Source organism: Cryptomeria japonica, chromosome 9 (assembly GCF_030272615.1).
Source record: "Cryptomeria japonica chromosome 9, Sugi_1.0, whole genome shotgun sequence".
Lineage (NCBI taxonomy): Eukaryota > Viridiplantae > Streptophyta > Pinopsida > Cupressales > Cupressaceae > Cryptomeria > Cryptomeria japonica.
The window spans coordinates 312777731-312796259 of record NC_081413.1 but is presented as its reverse complement, the minus strand read 5'-3'; the positions used below and the strand labels follow the sequence as shown (position 1 = coordinate 312796259).

Sequence of the window (18529 nt, the reverse complement as noted above, 5' to 3'; positions counted from 1 at the left end):
AGGCAGTACTTTGGATTTGAAGTTAGTTCTTTTCAATTTTGTAAGCTAATGACCTTTAGCAACTGTTCAGGTATAAGTGTGGCATCATGGATGGGGGTTTATTTATTGGCTAACATTTTTTGTAGTAATCTGTTGTATGGCAGGGCTGAAGGTTTCTTGTAGGTATTGTCATGGCAAGATTAAGGGCTTGATAACCTAGAAGGAAGTTGACATTAATAATCATATGTGTAGTTATGTTTCAAGTTGTTGTCAAATTTTTAAAACATAATAATTTAAACGTTCTAACTACGATCTTGGTTGAAAGGCGTGATAAGGTTCTTATGCAGAATAGTGGACTGGTCTGTGCCAAATCTGGCAAGACAAGAACTCAGGTTAGAGCTATGTTTGGATCATGATCGAGGACATCATTATCAGGGAAGGGTCGAATTGCAGCGCATAGGAAATTTTGGATGATCTTTAAGTATTCTTTCATATAGATTAACCTAGATGTGAATTATCCAGGGATTCGTGTATCATGTTCTTTATTATTAGCTTTCTATAACAGTAGTTTTCTGATCCATTAATGGATCTGGGCTAGACCGGAGGTTTTCTTCCCTCCATCCTCGCCTACCGGTGCCCACACTGAATGGAGGTGTAATTATCTTTTTAATTAATAAAATTTCTTTGGCTTCGGCCTTTTACCGATCAAAAAAAAAATGACAGTTCAAGAATGTAATTAAAAGCTATTGATATCTGATTGTAGCTCTTTCAATTAATTGATCCCTCCATGAAAAGAAAATCTACAATAGGGAAAAAAGCATAAAAAGGGTCTAAGTCAACATACACCCAAATAGACTTGCACAATGCCTTGATTTAAAAATCCATACCCACACACAAAAGAAAATCTTCCCAAAATAAAAATTTAAGCCATGAGTTCCCAATCCATTAATTGACCTATAACAAGTTTCACTTGCAATTTAAACGCCAAGCAATCTTTTACAAAATAAAAGCAAGTCACAGTCTAAACAGGCCATTATTTAATCCAAATACAGATCTTTTCATCTGAAGTCATCTTGACTAAATTACTCTATGATTACTGAGAGAACTTTGTTTTTCCAAAGTTATTAAAATAAAATCCAATCGATATTAACATTTAATTCCAAATTCACATTTAATTGATGCATATATATTTTCAAATCTGATAGTTTGTTTTTTTTAAAAACAACAATATGCTCTTTCAATCCATATTCACTAATCTCAATTTAAAATAAATTCCTAAAACTACAAAAGATGGATTTTAGCAATATATATATATATATATATATATATATATATATATATATATATATATATATATATATATATATATATATATATATATATATATATATATAATTCTAAAATAGAATTAACCATTTTCTTTATCCAAACATATAAATATATTAACCCCTTTTTTAATTCAAAACTTGATTGTATAAAACATAATTAACTAATAATTACATTTTAAGCCCATATATATAAAAAAAAACATACTAAAATATATATATAACATAAATAAATAAATAAATAAAATTTGAACCCTTGCTGGACCTCACGAAATGGAGAAGGGAGGCGATGGGGGTGTGTGGGGCCCACGATTGTGGGTGAGCCCACGACGTGGACTCCCCACAACGTGGGTCACCACGCTGGGCTACAACCCCTTAAAAAAATTATTTATTTTCTTCTTCTTTTTTTTAAATAAATATAATCAAAATAAAACAAGCCAACATCAGTATAATAAAATTGAATTGTCTTTCTGGTGATTGGTAAAATTTACAATCTTGTTTTCTATCTAGGCATTTCAAACCATAAATTCTTAGAATAAACTCACAACACAAAGTTGGATATAACCAGCAAACCCCCATTTCCTCTACTCCCAAAATTGGGGAATCTGAAACCCCCATCCCAAATTCACAAAAGAAAGAAATGAATTGCATATATGCTCACTAAAATGAAATTGATAACCATATTTCTCCATCAATTATTTCTTCCCAAACAGAGAGGGAAAGAAGAAAACAATTCCAGTCACACATGCTCAGAAAGACAAAAATAAACAAACAAAGGTTTTAAAACCCAACCTTCAAATGCTTTCCTAGAAGAAGATTGAAGAAGATCCAATGGATGCATACACACAACAAAACACACCAAACCTTCCAAAGCTTTTTCACCAAAATAAATCCCTTCAACATCTCATGAACACCCCCAGGCAAAAACCCCCAATCCACACCTGAGAGGAATTTTTCCAAAATGCTAGGCCTCCCATTCAAACACAGATAGGAAAAATTTCCATAATGAAGAGAGCCCCTCTTTTGGAAAATTTTCCCAAATATAAAGAAATTTTCACCAAAAATATCTTTTAGGGCACAATACTTTATTTATGAAAATTCTACTTTTCATAAAATTCAAATTGACTTTCTTTCTCAAATTTAAAACATCCAAATTTTTAATTTAAAAATTAATTCCCTCACACAGAAAAAGCCATCAAGATATTTATTTGTTTTTAAAGTTAAAAATATTTTTTTCTCAAATGGACAAATAATAAAAATTCCACTAATGAAATAAATAAAACAATCAATTTAACTAAACAACTAAGAATGATTGATTTATTTATTTAACCATAAAAGATGCCTATAATACTCTATACTTAATTTAATATATAAAAGCAATACACATTAATTATTAATAACCATAAGGTATTAATAATTAATTTCACATTAACTAACATTAGAAGAGAATTAATAAAATCACAAAATGCATAACACACAAACTCAACTAGAACAAAATAAAGATACGACCCGCATACCAAAGTCGGAAAGGTGGCCTACTTGGCAATCCGACAGGGTTGACAAATGACTGACAACCCTCACAATCGAGCAAGATTAGGGGTGACATTTAGGGCTTTAAAAATATCTCCTCCACTTCCATCGGGTTAATTAGGTACGCTCAGACCTGTGGAGCCAAGTGGAGTCGGTACCTTGTACCTGCAATTCCTAAATCATCGAACCACACCTCCCTCTCTCTCTCTCTCTCTCTCTCTCTCTCTCTCTCTCTCTCTCTCTCTCTCTCTCTATCTATATATATATATATATATATATATAATAACCACACTGGTAAAGGAGAATCGTGACTTTCCATGTCTCACCGAAGTGAGTGACAAGAAATCATCTCCTCGCACCCCATACAAACTCCACACCAACATGAAGACAGATACATAGTGCAACTCACACATGAAGTAAATGTGTTAGTCCATCGTTAGTAACACATGAATAAAATTAACATTTCATATTTTATAAAATACAATGCATAAGCAGAATTAACATCTACTCATTCAAAGAAATGGTGCATAATCAATATCTACTCCTTAATAAGCAATAATGCATAATCACCAAATCACACTCCAAAGCATAATACCTAGATAAAAACATCACAATCATAATGTATCAACCATCTACGTAAGCCACTAAAAAGTCAACCATGGTCAACTAGGTCAAAAAGAGTCTAATTAGGGAAGGGGTATTTCAACGAGAAAGAAGTTGAGATAGGGCTAGAACAAGGGATGTATAGAGGGGTAAGATTGAGAGAGAGAGATGGGTAAAGAGATAGATATAGAGATAGATAAGAAGATGGAGATATAGATGGAGTTGAAGATAGAGATGGAGAATGGGGAGAGGAAAATGGAGATGAGAGAGATATGAGAGAGATGGAGAGAGAGGAGAGAGGAATATATAGAAAGGGAAGAGAAAAAATAAATAGTTGGAGAGAGATAGAGAGATAGAAAGATAAAGATAGAGATAGGACTTGTGATATATAGAGAGAGGGAGAGATATAGTGGTAGAGAGAGATAGAGATAGAGGGATGGATGAAAGAAGTGATAGGGAGAGATAGATATAGGAGGAAAAGAGATATGTATATAGAGGTCCAAAAAAAGGGAGAATGGGAGAGATGGAGAGAGATGGATGGATAGGAGGCATGCCTAGAGATTAGGGGGAGAGATGAAGATAGAGCTAGAGACAAAGATAGAGCAAAAGAGGAAGAGGGGAAAAAAGGTAGAGCGAGGGAGAGGGGGAGAAAAAGATAAAAAGAGAGGAGATGGAGAGGGAGAGACAAAGAGGAAGAGATAGAGAAACATATAAAGGAAGAGGGAGATATGAGAGAGATGTATAGATGGTGAGATAGGTATAGAGAGACAGAGAGGGAGAGATAAATAAATGGAAAAATAGAGAGAACAAGAGATAGACAAATAGAGATGGAGAGAGTGTGAGAGAAATAAGGGAGATATATTGGAAGAGAGAGAGAGAGAGAGAGAGAGAGAGAGAGAGAGAGAGAGAGAGATAAAGAGATAGATAGGGGATAGGAAGGAATGAGGGAGGGAGGGATGGAAAGAAGTAGAGAGGAGGGTAAGTGATGCAGAGGGTTTGGTGTTGTACACAACTTGATTATTTTTTCCCTTCAAAGGGGCTTCAATAGTCACCATCCAATGGTGTATTGTCTTCAACCTTCCCAAGGATCACTCACAATAAGACAACTCCAAATTGACAAGGAGTCTTCTACTCCTATGGACTCAACCCCTCCAACCAAGAACACCTAACAACCCCAAACCCTTAGCAAATAGGTCCTTTTGCTCAAGTGTTGAAGTATGAAATTTGTGGATGCAAAACTTTGTGAGACATGGCATTTGCATTGACTTGGACCTCTTGAACAAATTCTACAAGATCCCCATTATCGTTTACCCTTAGAGACCTAGTAAGGGCTACAATCAATTAGGCCTCCTATTTGGATTTTTGCACAATCACTTCCAATATTCCTTAACAACCCCTAGAATAAATCACAGATTTGGATGCCCTTAGAAACTTCACACTTTGGCATTTGGGTTTTGAGTTTAAGAAGTTTGTCCACATTACCCCTAATTAGGCCTCTCTAGTCGGTTTTGGAAGTTTGACACCAAAAGTATTCACTAGTCATCTTAGAAGGAAGATTGGGCACTTGTCAAAGGTTTGTACATGTTCAAGGGTCCCTCCCATGCCAGATTCACACACCTTTCAATCTGTTGTCCAAGGGTTTCATCCACTTCTTCTACTGCACAGGCTTGCCACATAAGAGATGTCAAGCCTAGGGCATCATCTTAAAATTAGCAAATGACACTTCCTACCTCCCAAACCACTTGGAACATTTACTATACAAGCCAATCCAACATTCCCCAAGGTTTGAGCCATTCCCACGGTGGAATGTTGAATTGTGACCCTTTTTGCATCAAAACCCTGGTTTTAAGGGTTTCTCAGGCCAGCGATAAAGATTTTGCTCTAACTTTCAAACCAAAGCGTTTCAAGACCTCACACCAATGTCAAATGAAAGATGGTTCATAGCCTCAACTTTTCCCACTCTTAATTCATGTCAACCATCTGTACAAATCCATACAAAGTGCAGAAAACTCAAGGAAAATGGAGTAAAATGCAGTTTTAGATTGATTTGGAAACAAGAATTTCATTACAAACTTCTCCTAACCTATTGGCATCATTCCTCGGGCTTATATCATGCCAAGGAACTCCTCCAACCACCCCCAATGTGTACATTCAAACAACTAACCATTGGGTGACCAAAAATGCAAAAACTTGTCAAAGTTGCTCATGACAACACTGCAACTTTTGACCATTATTACAATTGGCTCGTCTTCACACCAAAAGGCCAAGAATGAACACACAACATATCTAAGACTCCTAAACACCAAAAACACAAATAAAATGCCCATATAAGGCTTTGGACCAAGTTTACACATCTTGGAGCCTTAAGGCTTATTGCATTGTCTTGGGACCACCATGGCCATCATCATGGATCAACACACCTCCTGCCACAAAACATCACCATAGAACAACACACATCCAAATGATGCAAACATGGGCCCACAACGCGAGAGAGAGAGAGAGAGAGAGAGAGAGAGGGGGGGGGTATTGATATAGATAGAGGAAAATAGAGATAAATAGAGATGGACAAGGAGAGAGATAGAGATGTATGTATAGAAAGAGATAGATAGACGAGCTAGAGAGAGATAGAGAAATATGTAAAAAAGATATATTGTGCAATGGATATGGAGTAAATGAGAGAAAGCGGGGGGGCAAGAGAGAGAGAGAGAGAAAGGAGCCAACAAAGACAAGTAATAGAGAGAAAGGTTTAAACTTTAGAGAGAGGGAGAGAGATGGAGAGGGGGAAAGATAGAGAAATAGAGATAGAGAGAGGGACATAGAAACATGGAGTGTGTGTGTATAGACATTAGAGAGAGAGCGCAGAAGTGGAGAGATATGAAAAGAGGGAGTGATGGGGAGAGAGGGAGAGATAAGATATATAAAGATGGAGAGGAAGGGATATATAGGGATAGAAAGGATCTAGAGAGTAAATATAACCTGTAAAATATAAAGGGGGTGAGAAAGATGGAGAGATGGAAGGAGAGAAAAAGGAGAAGAGGGAGAAATAGAGATAGAGGGTGAGAATTAGCGAGGGGGAGATAGAGAGATAGGATAAAGATATAGGAAGTGATATATGGAGAGGTAGAGAGGGATATAGAGAGTGAGAGAGATGAAAGAATCTAGGAGTGTACAAGATCTAGAAATAGTGAGATAGAATAAACATAGGGAGGAAGAAATAGGGAGTGTGTGTTTGTGTGAGTGAGAGAGATATGGAGATAGAGATAAGGAGGGATAAAGTGTGTGTGAGTAAAAGAGATTTAGAGATAGATAGATATACAAATAGAGAGAGAGAGAGAGAGAGAGAGAGAGAGAGAGAGAGAGAGAGAGAGAGAGAGCTGAGGGAGAGAGATGGAGATGGAGATAATAATCAAATGACATGCTACCATCAGCATAACTCCTCAAGGACATCTGCTATCCTTAAATTATTAGCATGAAATGAGTAGTCAAAAGTTAGTTGCTCCTTCTTGCTCTCTCGCTCTAAACATTTTTAGGTTCTAAGTTGAAGTTCATTTTATTATATAAATTAGAATAAAATTCAAATATAATTATTCTATAATAAATAAAAAATTAATAAGACAAAATGTATAAATTCTAATATTTTTTTAATTATTATTTGTAGTTCCATAAAAAACATTAAAAATTAAAATACAATTTTAACTTAATAAAAAATTTAAGAAATGGAAGATTTTAAAAAAATAAAATATCTAATAAAAGAAGATAACATTAAAAGATATTCTTATCAAAAGAAAATAGTAATAAAATAAAGATTTTAATTCAAGATATAATTATTCTACTATGATTAAAATTTTAATATTTCAAATAATTATAGATTAAATTAATTATACTAATTTTTAATTATTATTTGTAATTTTATAAAAAGACATAAATATTTAAAATAAATTTTAAATTTAATGATAGAAAAAGAAGAATTAGAATTAGAATAAAGTTGATTCTATGTTTTTCAATATTTTTATTTTTATTTTTTAAGAGATTTTTGACCAAAAGTAGATAATAATAAAAGATAGATTTTTTCATTTATGTATGTTCTTTTCTAATTAATAATATTAAAATGTATATATATTTTTTTTATTATAAAAGATCTTTTTTTTAAATTAATATAAATTTAAACAATTTGGATTAATTCTATAGTCTTGCATTCTTCTCCTCAGTTTTGATCCATTGATTTCAATAAATAGGTGGTTCACTCCATATAGAGAATGCCTTCGGCTCGACATAATAAGTTCTTTTTGCAAGAATTTAAAAACTTCATAAATTTAAGATTTTTGCATATATTAATAGTTTATCATTGTTTTTTATTAGGGGAAAACAGGTTTTGAAGGGCCCCTGAAACCCTTTACATCAGAGAATCAAAAGATAGTCATCAAAGTCCATCAAAAAAGCAAGATACAACAACCATAGAAAGCGCAACAGAAAAGACACAACACAGAGAGAGCCACAACCAAAAGAACAGAGACTGCCTCAAATGACAGCAGGCAGCTCCACCAAAGACAAGGCTAGGAAAGTTAGCCCAAACAACCAACAACAACGGCCCTCAAGATTTACAATTGGCCTTGTGAGAATGAAGAGTCATATCAAAAGAAGGCTTGGACATCTTTGAATGCTTCCCCTTAACAGTAATCCACCCTTCTTCAACTTTAACAACTGCAATTAACCAATCCAAAGGGCCCAACACCGATCTTACCGGATTGGGAGAAAGAGCATCAAAAGATGGAGCAGCAACCGTCGCGGACACAAGACCGTAACCAGCAAATGGGGCAAAAGTTGTGTCAGCATATGATGAAGCAACCAACGGGGTAAGAGACAGCAATCCATTGTCAGTAGAGGGGACAACAGCATCCTGTATCACAGCATCATTAATCTCAGAAGCATCCTTAGTGGTAGTCGAAGAATCATTCATTGCTTTTACGGTAACCGAGCTAGCTAACGTAGAAACCCCAGCAACCAATGGCTCTTTAGAAGAGTCCAACGGTTTCCTAACTGTATAATGTCGATGTGAGGCCCCCGACCACCATGAGGCCATAGAAGTTTTTTTCTCAAGCCCACAATTCCCAACCGCATGGCTGGTTTTGAAGCATCTACGACACCTAAAAGGAATACCTTCGATATCCAAAGTTTGGACCCAGTTGCCACAAGAGGAATTGATGGCGATTTCAGCTGGCAGTCCCATAGAAACATCTAGCTCAACCAAAATACGAGCAAAAGTAGTATGATAAAGCCCATTGGAGTCATTATCCACCATAATGAAGCTCCCAATGGCATCACCGATCTCATCAAAGAAAGAATCAGCCCACAAGTGGAGAGGAAGGTTACAAAACCTAACCCAGACCGGGATTTTGTTGAACTTCTCTGAAAGGGGATCAAAATCAAAGTGCCAAGGTTTGGCCAAGAGCGGCATATTATCTTTCTCATAGAAAAAGCTTTCACATAGGATTTTTCTTCTATCTTCAGCATTCTCAGATTTAGAAACAAAGAAACCTTTAGCCATAGAGTAAACGTGAACTGTGCCAGAAATGAAGGGATTCCAATGCTGGGAAATCCATTTATGCAACTCCGAGAGGCTGGGCCAAATACCCTTGAATCTACACATAGCATTGTGCTCCGTGAAAACCCTCACATTGTTCTCTATTTCCTGTTCAAACTCCTTATTCACATTAACTAGTAGTTTATCATTGTTTTAAAAGACAAGGATTTTCATTTTTTTCCAAAAACCATGAGTCAACGCCCTTGTTTTGCTACCTTTAATATCAAAAACAATTGCATTTTACTGTAGCTTCAATCTTCTCATAGGTGAAGCTTAAGGTATATACTTTGAAGTTCATACAATTATGTTCTCACTCTTTATTAATTAATAAATTAATGTTTGCAATTGTACTCTGTATTTTTTTAAAAAATTGCATTTATTTTTCAAAACATTGTAAGTTTGTAATATAATCATCTAAAAAACGAATGCTTTACACATAATTAATATATTGGTTCACTTCAAAAGTGTAAGTGAACATGTACCTCTTCTTATACATACGCCACGAAGTAGTAACAACATCCGTCTGACACAATGTAATAGGGAAAAACAACCAGGTCTTGTGATTCTCAATCGAGTATCTTAATTTCATTCCGTCTGCCACATTGCATCAGGGAAAAACAACCAGGTCTTGTGATTCTCAATCGAGTATCTTGATTTCATTGTTCCAAGTGCGTTTTATCATTTGATTTCAAGATAGTTAAGTAAATTGCCATGAGTTGCTTCTATTATTCTTCTACCATATGTCAAATTAAGATAAACAATTGTACCATATGTCAAATTAAGATAAACAATTGTGTTTAGAGAGTAAATTTTCCTTCAACTTTCTTGAAATCAAATGAATAAACGCACGTGAAACAATGAATTAAGATACTCACTCGATTGAAAATCATAATACCTGGTTATTTTTTCCCTCATTAGAAGATCTCATAATTTCACATTTGAAAAAGGTCTTAGTGTGTTTTGGTACGAATTTGATTATCCAGTAAATTAATTATAATAGAGCAAAAATAAAAGCAAATTCAGATGAAATTTTAAGAATGGGAAAACAATCTTAAAATAGCATACGTGTCTTTCATTCATATTAGTAAGCTGCAAAACTGCCTCAAATTAAATTTTTGTTGAGAAGCATGTCAGTAAGACACAATTTTCACCTAGTTCCCAATATTACAAACAGGGAAACAGGCAAAAAAGGTTGCCACTGTAAAATGGCAGTGGGCCTCAAAAAATTTAATCAATTACACATCTCCAAAAAATGTATTATACAATCAGCTCATTATAAAGGCTTACAATCAATTCATAGTAAACTTTACAGGAGAATATGAGGAGATACAGTACAGTATGTAAAGATTAACGGTATCTCGGTAACTATTCAAATAGTCATTCACTCATTAAATATTAGCATAGAATCTCAAAATTATTTACATATCATACTTCTCTTCGCTTAACAGATAAACCTACTCAAATCCCATGCAACCATCAAATGAAGATCTTTAATGTTCCTCATTCTCTGTGCTGGGATGCAAATGAATAGGGCAGAGGAATTGCTGTCTCCTGTACATAGAGTTCTTTAAAGTATAGTGCAGTGGCATTTTGACTTAACCTTTTCAGGCTTTGGTAGCTCATTCCTCTCTCCAACACTCACATGCATCACAGGTTGCTGGTCTTCTATAGTGGTTTCAATTCTACTAGACGGTGTATGCAGATGTGCCACAGTTTTTCTTGAGTTGATTGACTTATATGTCAACATTCGCTGAGAACCAGCTCCCCTACAAAAATTCCTGCGCTTTGCCTGAGCCATCCCAACAGTGCTGGTCACTATTGGAATTGGAGTGACACCAACAATTTCCTTCTGCATTGCTATCATTGTGCTCTTGTACACCAGGTCATGTACTATTGAGTTGCAGAATAATACAGTATCTGCTGCTTCTTCTAGTGTCAAACTTTTCGATAAACATCTCCTTGGAGAATTACCATGGAAAGCCTTATCTCCTGCACATACAAAACGCAATGACTTAAAACATATGTGCCAAAGTTTGCATGTATCATTTAGTGATCGCATAAGGGAATGAAACACTCTAGCATAAGGGAATGAAACATTGGAGCAGTCGAAATTCTTTCTGAAACTAGGAAGGCCAGCAAGAATCGGATATACTCACGCCATGGTAGATGTTCATCATAGCCTCACAAATTTCACGGAAAATAATAAGATCCTCCAAAACTTCCCTGCTAAGTAACAAACAGCATGTTTCACAAATCCAAAATATTTAAATATGTGAAGCTCCACCCCATGCCCATGAAGAGCCATAGGAGATTCTTAAAATAAACAAGCTCATTGAAGGTATTGTAGTGGTGTAGGTTTAATCCGGATGATAATGTCTACCTTGTAAGTTCCCCATATAGTACAGCTTGTGCGACTGCCACCTATTACAATTATTCTCTCATGCCAGCTTACTAACAAGATTTTTACCTAATTCGATATTTGTATATTGTACTTAAAATTGTGAGGGCATTTCAGAATCTGATATCAGTCCTCGGCTTTAGTTCTCATTGAACGGACAGAATATTCTCTTTGCAGGTTATCCCACATGATGGATTTGAGAGGTATTTCCTTTACCCGCCTGCAGTGCTTGTTTTTACATCCATAGCTTCTGATGCATGGGAAAGCTCCCTCCCTTAACCTCGGACCTCAAAAACTCTGTATAAATGCCCTTTAACCTCCGAACATACATATGGTTTCTATTTAAGTGGGTTGATAGGCTTTAAGGAAGACCTTGAAAACTCTGTAAAATGACCTCTACACCAGTTATACTTTTGTATTTTGTGAATGTTTACAATAGAAAACATAAAACTTCATAGTAAAATTCTCTACAAATGATAACATAATGCATCCCTTACATTTAACATTTTCAATCGAGGATATAAAATGATGACTGATAACATTTTCTTATCACAGAAATATCACAAACAACAGATTTACACAATAAAATAGCAATTAACATCAAGTCATAAATTGACCTTGGTCGATTTTTGTAGTGATCTCAAGTCAACACAGCATTTAAGCTTGATAGAAGTGAAGAAAACGGAACATAATTCATAATTACATTAAAAAAATTGAGTTTTATAAGAGTTTCTCACAATTAAGAAGTTTTCTTATAAAGTGTTGTATAAGTGTATTCTTGTCTATGGCAACATATTTCAAAGAAACAGTGTAGTTTTCTAAAGGAAAAGAACAAATTTGAAGTGATTAGAAGGATGAAAAAGCGAAATAGGCATGTTTAGGCATTTTCACTGTGGTTGTTTCAACCCTTGCCAAGGCAAGAATACCATCTTCTCCCATTCAAATCTCTTTTCCTGCTTTCCTGAGCTGACCCCTTGGGATAACATGATCATTTACCATCAGTTTGCACATCATATACTTCAAACTGAGCACCTAGGATGTTTTGTTTAAAGTACAATTCCTAGGTCATTAGTAAGAAGAGAAATCAGATCAGAATCAATTGGTTATAAGATATCATTTGCATCACTTGGAGATTCACAGCCTGCATCAGACTTGCATCACAAATACTGCATCTCAATTGATTATCTCGGAATTTTGCATCTTTGCTTGGTCTGTACTCAAACTTATTCATCAGCATGGGTGCTTGACTGTTAGCAATGAAGTTGAAAGAATTTTTTCCTTTTATGATTTTATCAATAGAAGACTCCTAAAGGTGCTTTACAGCACATCAGACACAAGCAAACAGGTTTCAGAAGTCAACAGCAGTAGAGGACGGAACCACGCTAGAAGTAGATAGCACAGGACCCCGTCCAAGAGCAGAGCAGACTCTCTGAGGCCTGGGCAGGTCTGTGACAATTAAAGCAGTGGTGTTACAATAACAGAACTCCTACACCAATAATTTAGTACATACTACAGCAGAATATCAATCACCAACTACATATAATCGATACAAGCACATCTTATCCCTCTCCTTGGCTCCTTTGTTTAGATCTGATCACAACTTATTGTTTAAATCGGTTTATTAGGCCTAACTAACCATAGGGTTACTTATTTCCCTACGGTAACAGTTTTCAAAGAAACAATCAAGATTTTGCCAAATTAAAAGAACAAATTTGCAGTGACTAAAAGGATGAAAAAGAAAAGATATTTTTCAGCATTTTCATTATGCTGTTTCGACCATCTCTAAGGCAAGGATTTGCTATTATTGTAATTCTTCAGGTCATCAGATTTCCATATTTACGAGAAGGCTTGAGCCAAGGGAACACTAGTAATGCAGAATGACGCTTACCACTTCATGTGTTGACTTGTTAAGAATCTTAACAGCAAAAAAAAGAACATGAAAATAATTATTATCTTTTCCTGCACCATGCCACTAATGTCTTTCCCCCACTTTAAATGTACATATGCTTTGTCTTTTTACTGCATCTCTAATTACTTAAAATATATTGCTGATAATTCTCCAATCTTTTCTTTTCTCTGCAAATCATCATTTTCTTTCATAGCTATTACAACATTGCATGCTGCTTCGTTTCACTTGTTATTGTTTCAAGTACATTAGTTTCTTCCTCTTAGTTGAACATGGGACAAAATGACAATTTGTATTGCTCTTGCTTCAGAATTACAGAGCAGACACACATAAATTCATCATTTAATCAACGAGTTTTCTGAATAGCCACCAAAACTAAAAACTAAAAAATACTAGCAATCCAAATTGTCCTTCCAACGGAGTTACTTGGAATATAGTTCCATAGAAAAACTACCATAAAATCCTAAGAAGACTTGATACCAGAGAAACAGGAATCGCCCAAAATCGCCGAGTGTTGGTCGCCAAGTTTGGCAGGCTGTAGGAACCCTTACGGGTTATCCAACCTCCAACTTGCAAATGTTTGTGTTTTTGAATGATTTGGTTTTTGATTTGCAATTTAGTGTACTCAGAATTATTCATCAGCAATGCACAAGTTCAGAAATGTCTTCAATCTCTATTGATATGGTGGTTACAGCAGCTAGGACCATTAATATAGTCTCCTAGCCCCTCATGGTTATTACAATTCTTCCATAGCAACACGACAAGATTTTATTAGCATAAAATCTACTAATTTCTGAATAAGGTTAGGACTGATTGCAATGACAGTGAGTCTCAGATTTTGATATCAGACCTTAACATTCCTGTAGCTTGCGTTGATGACCCAACAAGGCATTTATGCACACGGCAATACATGTAAGGAACATTGCTATGCATCATAGACTATGACAGCCATCTACTGGATACCCCTTTGTTGCTAAGACTCACAGAGGCAACCTGAATATTACCCAGAAATATGAATTGGGACTGTAACAGCAATAAGAGATGCGTTTTTTTTTCTGAACATACAATGACTGGGATCCCTACGTAGCAGCCTCAAATAACAACAGCAAGTCTTAGACTCATTACTAAACAGTTTTCTGCAAATAAAACATGTACTTCACAGGAAACAAATGTATATTTAAGGGCAGACCTGGAATATCAATTGACCCCAATCTGAAGGTGATGAAGGTGGCTATAGGGGTTTGCAGAATGTAGAAGAAGCAGCCAAAGACTCCTTATTCAATCTTCATCATAAATCTGAACAAACATCTCCAATTTGGTCTCCACAAAGACCACAAAATTGGCAAGGTACTGTAGCGTTTACTGTAGCGCGACACTGTTCACGCGGGTACTGTAGCAGCTTCCAAAATAAATAATGACAACGCATTGGCAAAGTTTCCTCCAATCTGATCTTTCAACTTGGAGATGAAATTCATTAATCAGCTCAACATTCCATGGATTCTTCTTCAATTTGTGCATAAATAGTGACCCTGAATGAAGTCACTCCCAATGGCAAATATCAGTGATTATTTCAGCACCTCAGATGCCCTAACTTTGAAGAATTTACGCTCTCCAAAGTGCAAAAGGTTGAAACCCTGGTTTCTTCCTCTCTCAAACTTCTCAAGTATCAAAATGCATAATTCACCCTGAGGTTCGAGTTCTTCAAGACAATATATATATTTCCCTCACAAGTTCGATTTCTCCTTTGCTCATTAAATGATATTAAATGATAATAAAATTAGATGCACTTTATCATTTAAAAATTACCTTGATTTGAGAGTCTAATTAATTAATTCCAATGGCCCCAACTTACGATACCTCGACCCTCACTTAAGTTATAATATTAAGTTTATATTATCATTTAAAAATTACCTTGATTTGAGAGTCTAATTAATTAATTCCAATGGCCCCAACTTACGATACCTCGACCCTCACTTAAGTTATAATATTAAGTTTATATTATAACTTAATAATATAAGCTCAGAACCATTAATGTTTATTTAAACTAAATAAACATTAATATCTCCATTATTACTCATCCTTTTTTGAACGTCATCTGAACTGGGAGCTGACATGATGAAGCTGCATACGACCATACCCCTTTACTAAAAATAGCAGGGGTCCATCTCTAACATCTCTGACTTACTATAAATAGTAAGTAATGCATACGGAGTCCAAATGAAGCCGAACGAAAGCCAAACCTACAAAACTCTGACCACTAGAGAAGCTACATCCCTCAAAGGACCCTCTATTCAATCTTATTAGCCTACGAGGGTCAATAATAAGCTAATCCCATTAAATATTTGGTGTCAACAAAAAGGGGACATCACACAAGCTCGGACTCGCACTCGACAAAGTCCAGACCCCAAACTCGCCAAAAATTGCCTCCCTTCAAACTCGCTGAGTCTGGGCAAGTCCCGACGCCCAGACTCGGCCGACGTAAGGGAAAGTTAGGGCCAAAAAAAAACATGTTTTAAAACGTTTTTATATGATTTTTTTTTTGTTATATTTTGCTATGCCCCTAAAAGTGAACTTCATTTCATTCATTTGGCAAAATAGGAGGAGAAAACTGATAGGAGAAAAGTGAGTTGTGAAAAGAAATAAGGGTTAATTGAAGAAAAACCAGCAAGGAGGAAGCTCAAGATTTCATCCATTCATCACATTGGGGCTGCATTATACTTTGATTTGGTGCATCAAGAGCTGGAAAGGAAAAATTTGCAGCTCATTTCAAGCTTGTTGTAAGAGGTAAGATTGATTTTTTGAGTTTTTTTGTTTCTTGTAAGCAAAAATTTCATTTCCTATTCATTTTATTTGAAAGTTTTACTTTTTCTTCCAAAATCTAATGTATGTAGGGTTGTATGTAAGGTTTGTAAATTTCTTTTAATAAGTAAGTAGAGTTTGAAATTTTGATCAAACCCAACATTTTTTTTTTAAAAAATTTACAAACCCTACCTTAGATTTTTTGAAAAAAATGTACAATGAATGCACAAATTCTCCAATATTAATTTTTTTTTTGTATTTGTAATAATGTCTTATAATCTTATTGCAGCCCAACAACCTTGACTTTCTTATTTGCCTCAATTTTCACAAAACTATCATACAATGTCTGGTTCTAGACCACCACTTAGAAAGGACCCCGCTTGGAAATTTCATGAAGATTTTCCTGGGCAAAAAAAAGGGCAAACAAAGTGTAAATTTTGCAAAACAATATTCCATGGAGGCATATATAAATTTAAATACCATATTGCGGGCGTACGTGGCCATGATGCCGACCCATGCCCTGGAGCAACTATTGAGGCTACGCGTGAGTGCTATGTGGCAGTTGAAGCACTGGAACAAAAAAAGGAAATGGCAAAGAAGCAAAAGGATAATTTCGCGGCCATTGGTTTAGGTTGTGTTGGAGGGCCTTCTTCCATGCCTCCATATTGTCCCACTCACAGTCACAGTGCTAGCGCTTCTGCTTCTACTTCTACTTCTACTTCTGCTTCTGCTAGTGCTACTACTCATGTTCCTAGCACTGCCAGTGGTAGTGGGAGTGGTAGCATTGGTCCAAGAATTCGTAAATCTAGGTTGGATTCTTTCTTTGAGCCTCGCACTACTTCTGGGTCCCAACAATCACTTGAGGGCATGGGTTGAACAAGGAGGTCCATGATGCCGCTAAAATGGCAGTTGGCAAGTTTTGGGTCTACTGCAGTGTTCCACTCTTTGCAGCCAGGTGAATATTTTTTGTTTGATTGTTTTAATATTTATAGTTTGATTCTTTGTTTGATTTTTGTCGTACAACTACATAGTACATACTTAACTTATCTCGTTTAATTTATTTGTGACAGGCTCCTTATTGACAAGAAATGGTTGATGCCCTTACCATATGTGGGGCAGGGTTCAAAGCCCCTTTTGAATCTGATTTAAGGGGACCAATTTTGACTGATTTAGTGCGTGATGTGAAGAGGGAATTAGAGGATCAACACCAAATATGGAGTAGGACAGGTTGCACCATCATGACTGATGGTTGGACGAATAGAGAAAATAGAACTCTCCTTAATTTTCTTGTTTCTTCCGCAGGTGATTGATTAATTTTAATTTCATTTAGTCATTAATATTTTTTATCTTTTATTTAATGATTTATTGAATGATCATTGATCTTGCTTTATTTTTTATTTCGGGGGGCACTATTTTCATCAAGTCCATTGATGCCTCCACACACTGCAAAAATGCCACATTCCTATGTGAGAAAATAGAGAAGGTGATCCATGAGGTGGTGAGGAGAACGTGGTGCAGGTAGTCACCAACAATGCAGCAAATTATGTTGTTGCAAGTAAAATTCTGATAGAGAGGCACCCATCTATAGTTTGGACTCCATGTGCCACCCATTGCATTGACCTCATGTTGGAGGACATTGGAAAACTCCCATGGGTTAAGAGATGCGTAGAAAGGGCAAGAAATACTTGCAAGCTTATATATAATCATTCATGGGTGTTAGCTCATATGAGGCAATACACGGAGCAGAGGGAGTTAGCTCGTCCTGGAATCACCAAATTTGGCACTAACTTCATTACATTACAGTCCATGCTTCGCTGTAAGGCGACCTTGAGACGTATGATTGTTGGTGAGGAGTGGTCTTCCTCATCCTATGTTGCTACTACTGCAGGAACAGATATGGCAAACTACATTTTTTATGAGGGAGGCTTTTGGACACCTTGTGATGAGATTGTGAAGGTAATTTTTTTATAAATTCTACAATTTAAGTTTTTGCTTTATAATTTATTCATCATTTTCTCTTATTTGCTCATTTTTATAAATTACAAAATATTTGCAATTTTGTAGTTTGTTAAGCCCTTGGTGGTTCTCTTGTGAGTTGCGGATGGGGAAAAGCCTGCCATGGGCTACATATATGAAGGCATGGATAAAGCCAAGGAGGCCATCAAATTCGTCTATGCAGGAGATTAGAGCAGGTATCGTCCCATTTGGGATATCATTGATAGGAGATGGCATAACCAGCTTCACAGGCCCATCAATGCAGCAACATATTATCTGAATTTGGCATTTGCATTTCAGCCCTACTTTCAAGGCGGATGAGGAGGTTCTTAGTGGGCTGTACTCAGTCATGGAGAAGATGGCACCTGCTGGTTGTACTAAGACCGAACTTATGCGAGAGATACAATTGTTTA

General features: G+C 35.9%; 1 protein-coding gene across 2 annotated transcripts in view; it reads right to left on the bottom strand.

Moving 5' to 3' along the window:
* Positions 1-10230: 10230 nt before the first annotated feature.
* The window catches only part of LOC131078735 (uncharacterized), a 37806-nt gene continuing 29507 nt past the window's right edge, over positions 10231-18529 (bottom strand). For both annotated transcript variants that reach the window (XM_058016501.2, XM_058016502.2), the window contains one exon: positions 10231-11007. In XM_058016501.2, coding sequence (XP_057872484.2) covers positions 10586-11007 — 422 coding nt within the window. In that variant the 3' untranslated portion in view covers positions 10231-10585. The remainder of the gene's footprint in view (positions 11008-18529) is intronic.